Source organism: Myzus persicae, unplaced genomic scaffold (assembly GCF_001856785.1).
Source record: "Myzus persicae strain clone G006 unplaced genomic scaffold, MPER_G0061.0, whole genome shotgun sequence".
In the NCBI taxonomy this organism is placed as follows: Eukaryota; Metazoa; Arthropoda; class Insecta; order Hemiptera; family Aphididae; genus Myzus; species Myzus persicae.
Window position 1 is genome coordinate 133,968 of NW_019104123.1, and position 4,710 is coordinate 138,677.

The 4,710-nt window shown below is 25.8% G+C and overlaps 1 protein-coding gene across 2 annotated transcripts in view; it reads left to right on the forward strand.

The window, feature by feature from the left end:
- LOC111038990 overlaps positions 1–4,242 on the forward strand; it is an 11,038-nt gene extending 6,796 nt beyond the window's left edge. For both annotated transcript variants that reach the window (XM_022322269.1, XM_022322270.1), the window contains 5 exons: positions 881–1,097; positions 2,295–2,680; positions 2,957–3,155; positions 3,241–3,504; positions 3,643–4,242. In XM_022322269.1, coding sequence (XP_022177961.1) covers positions 881–1,097; positions 2,295–2,680; positions 2,957–3,155; positions 3,241–3,504; positions 3,643–4,038 — 1,462 coding nt within the window. In that variant the 3' untranslated portion in view covers positions 4,039–4,242. The remainder of the gene's footprint in view (positions 1–880; positions 1,098–2,294; positions 2,681–2,956; positions 3,156–3,240; positions 3,505–3,642) is intronic.
- Positions 4,243–4,710: the final 468 nt, after the last annotated feature.

Here is a 4,710-nt window from a genome sequence, read left to right on the forward strand (position 1 = left end):
AAACAAATTTAATTTATTTAAAATCTAACTTTGGATTTGGACTATTAGTAAAAAATAATTTTAATATTATTATTGTGGGGTTTTTGTTGTGATTACATTTATCACGTTCCGATAAGATTTGCTCTTTGAGTGTTATATATTGAATTATTTAAATGCTTAATATATTTATAATTCATATTTTAAATTACTATTACACCCATTATTATACCCATATCTCTAATAAAAATTATTATTTATAAATAAGTTTTTTCACTTACTTAATTAGTATTTTAGATAATTTTTAAGGTCATTTTTTGAAGTTTCCAGAGCATTTTTGCACTTTTTTTAGGGTTTTTTTGTATTTTTTTTAGGGCATTTTTGTGTGTTTTTTGGGTCATCAACATCCTAACTCTAGTTATAACTAGATTTAACTCATTTTTCCTTTGGAAATAAATTATATTCATATTGCATACCTATTATTTAAAAAATATACTAGGGAAAAATAATAATTTTAGGTAATAGATAGGTATTTACATTTTTAATGCTTATTTGTGGTTGATTGCAAAGATTTTCTTGCATTACTAAAATAATATATTATTCAAATTATTGATCATACGCAAACTCCTGATGGAGTATCAGCCGAACCAAAACCTAAAATCTATTTTTAAACACCAAATGTAAACAATTTTTCATACACGCGCGTAATGATAATATGAAAATATAAAATATTCATCATTTGAATTTATACCTATTGGCTATTTTATTTTAAGTAATAAGTAATGTAATAATAACAAATTATTTTTGAACAGCGGCCCACCGGGAAAGTTCCCGGTTTCCCGCCGGCCCAGTCCGCCCCTGAACACATTCAAACTTCATTATTAATTTTGATTAATTTTCTTAGGTTTATAGGAAATTTAATTATTTCCTATGAATATTTTCATAAGGGTGAACCTGAATTAGCCCAAATGAAAATATTAGAAATAGGAAAATGGCTTGAAGAATTAGATAAAGGCACTGATGAGTTTTATTTATCTATTAATACTGGTCTTCGACATATCACGAAAGCTACTTTCATTCATATGTTATTTGCTACAAATCTTACAGAAGAATGTAAATGGGTAAGTTATCAAGTATTAATTTGTTTTTGTTTGAATACATAGAGAACATTTGTTTACCTATATAATGTCATATATAACTGTGCTCGAAAAGTGTGAGCATTTAGAAATAATTAGTTATATAAACATTTGGTAAAACTCTCAAATATCTACAATATTTTGATTGATTTGATTTTATAAATTAGTCTTAAGGCTGTTGAAAGTGGGTCATTCTTTTGTTGTTTTTTCATGCATTTAGACCAATAAGCAGAAGAATCTTTATTATTTTTTCCAAATTATGTAGGAAATGGATTTTCGATTTTTTTTTAGTAATTTTGAAAAAAAAAGAAATTCATTTGGTACTATACTAATTAAACAATAGAAAAAATAAAAAATTCATTTTCTACATAACTTAGAAAAAAGAATAAGGAATTCAAGTTAAAGTTTTCAAAATTAAAATTAGGCTTTTGGTACTGAGTGAATTATCCTTCACTTTTTGGGACTTTCATGTTGAAACTGTTTTGAGCTCAAAATATAGTGACTTGTGAGTGTGTGGCTGCGCATGTGTATGTGTACGTTACATATTTCCAAGAATCTTAGCCATAGTCTATCTCTAATTACATAAAGTATTCAGGGAACTTAGGCACCCTCATAATCAGTAACTACTCTGGGACTACACAGTGACTACACACACATTAACATATCACTCACAATGGATATATTAGAATGCCTAAATCCGACCCCTTATAAAAATGATTTATTTTCAACAGCCTTAAAAAACAAAATAACAAAAATGATTACTATACAAAACTGGTTTCGGATCGATATTACAAATTTCCTTTAATCTTTGTTTTGTTATTCCTAAATAATATCAAAATGACTGCACATTTTTTACTTTTGACCTCCTAAAATACTAACTAGCGAAGGGAATAAAAAAGTTTTCAACAATCTAAACATTTTTACTGTTTTGAAAAGTTATAATAAATAATAAAAAAAGATAATTTGTAAATTAAATACATTGATCTGCTTGAATGTAAAACCGTTATTTAATATTTTATAAAGCTTATAATATTATATAATTAGAAATAAAATAATAGTTAATTGTCTACCCACTTCATGTTGAATCGTTTGCTTAGTCATACAATGCAATTCTTTAAACTATTGCTGACTATATTATTGTAATTATTCTACCTACCCCTATTAAAACCATTGATTTTTTAGGTATTCGAAGATATTTTGTCATTTGCAAATATGAATTCCAAGTCAAGAGCGTCTGTACATGCAATACGTGCAGCTGTATTAATTGAATATAGTGAAAATCATGTCTATTTGTCAAAAGCTTGTGACATGGCTAAGAAAGCATGTGATTTAGATCCTAAAACTTCTCATTGGTTTTATATTCATTCACTTGCATTGACAGCTCAAAGACAAATATTGTTGTCACATAAATCGATACCAGCTGGTGATGAAATAAATGCAATTCATCAAGCTATTGTATTGTCTAATGGAAAAAATCCGCTTTTCAACTACCATAGATTGGCTATGGATGTGATTTTTATAAATAAAACAAAACTACCTGAAGACCAAAAAATTGCAGATGTGATCAAGTATTTAAAACTAAGATTATACATTATTAATCTTTTATCTATGAAAATACTTTTCCAATATCATTCTCAATTGATACATTAAAGTGTATAGTGTAGAAAGTGTAGTTGTCAATTTACTTCATGAAAAATAAATATAATGAATTATTTATGGGAATATTTGGTGACTTTTAAAAGTGAAGTCACCATAAATACAATTTCAAATCAAGCATAGGATATAATTTGTAAATATTTGTGAAAACACAATTTTAATTTGGTAATTCATTTTTTTTTTTGTAGAACCATTATGAACATAGGACCAGAGGACCCTCATTTGGTAATCAAGTGTGCTAAAACATTGATGACTCTTCCAACTATGGTTAGAGATTTTAATTTGGGAATACAATATTTGAAAAAAGCATTTCAAATGTCACAAAATGATGTGACTGTTTTAAAAGCTATCGCAAAAGCAGTTGAAGCATATTATAATGCAGAAATTGTAATATATAATATTTAGAAAAACCATATTTATATCATAGTTAGTTTACATATATATAATGTATATAAATTTACTTAAATTTTAGTGTCATAAAATGAATCCTGAGGCAACTGAAATTATACAACTAGAAACTGAATTAAGACTCATAGTGAAAAGACAAAGAAATGGTGAAGATCCTGCTCCTTACTTGATTGATTTGGTTTCTAAATATAATGGATTGAATCAATCAAAAATTTTATCTCAGTTATGTTCGTATACATTATTATTTACAAGCCAATTAAGATATGGCATTGAGCAATTTAATAAGTTAATTGAACAACCAGAAATCGTCAATAATGATATAATTGTTGTAAGTTTTTTTAATTAATGTATACAAATATTTAACTTAAAATTTCAGACTTGTTTTGAACACTGGTTTTTTTTAACATTTAACATTATTCTTTATTATGTAACATGCTTTTGAGTCATATAATTGTAATTCTTTCAGCATCACGTTTCATCATTTGGTTCGAAGAAATTTAATTTATCAGAACTGATTTGTAATGAAATCAGATTGGCTACAAATGCTGGTGGTGCCTCTTCTGATTTGTTTTATTACTATGAAATACTATCAAAAATCATGAAAACATGTAATTTAAAGATTAAAGATATTGACCCATTCATGAAAGCCAATCTAATCATTAATTCATCTGCTAAATCAACACTTTCAAATAAAACAGTTCAAAGTGTGACTAAATTGGTAGACAATAGTGACGAAGATGTAAATTTTAATAAAAATATACCCAAACACAAGAAAAAAGGAAATCTTAAGGCAAAGCAGTTGGAAAAAACTAAATTTGGCAAGGTAGAAAAAACACATGGGAAAAAATGGAGACATTTTTGACGCACTTACTGTCAAAAACATATATTGGACTCAAACAAATGCAACAGTTTCTGTTTAGTAGTATAATAATCTTTTACAGTATAACAGTTAACTACAAATAATTTTATTTTTTTAACATAACTTAAATTGAATATACCTAATGTTTCTTTTGGTGATATTAATAGATATTAATTAAACCACTAGTAAGTTTATTTTTTTGTAAAATACGTAAGATTTGTTTAATTATTCCTTTGAAAAAAGTTATAATTTTACTGATTTATTATTTGAAGCTGTTTTATTTTTATTTTTATTTTAGTTTTATAAATGAAAATTTGCGAGTGTAAAAAGGTTTTACTTCTGATAAAAATTTTCAAATATTATAAAAATTGTTACAAAATATTGATAAGTATTATTTTGTTCAGCAAAATACTAAATACACAGTGTATTGTTTCAAAATTAAATAATACATAATAGAAACAACTAAACAAATAATTTGCAATATTCAGATAATTTATTTTACATTTAATTTGTAACCTAAATATATTATTTATCTTTGTAAATACCTACCTAACATGTGTCCTGTAGAAACTCCTGGTGCCTTATATTTAAAAAAATAAATCATTTATTTAGTTTTTCATCCAAATTAATTCTCTTCCTAGTCTTCCTATAAAAGTAACTATACATCTATAGTCA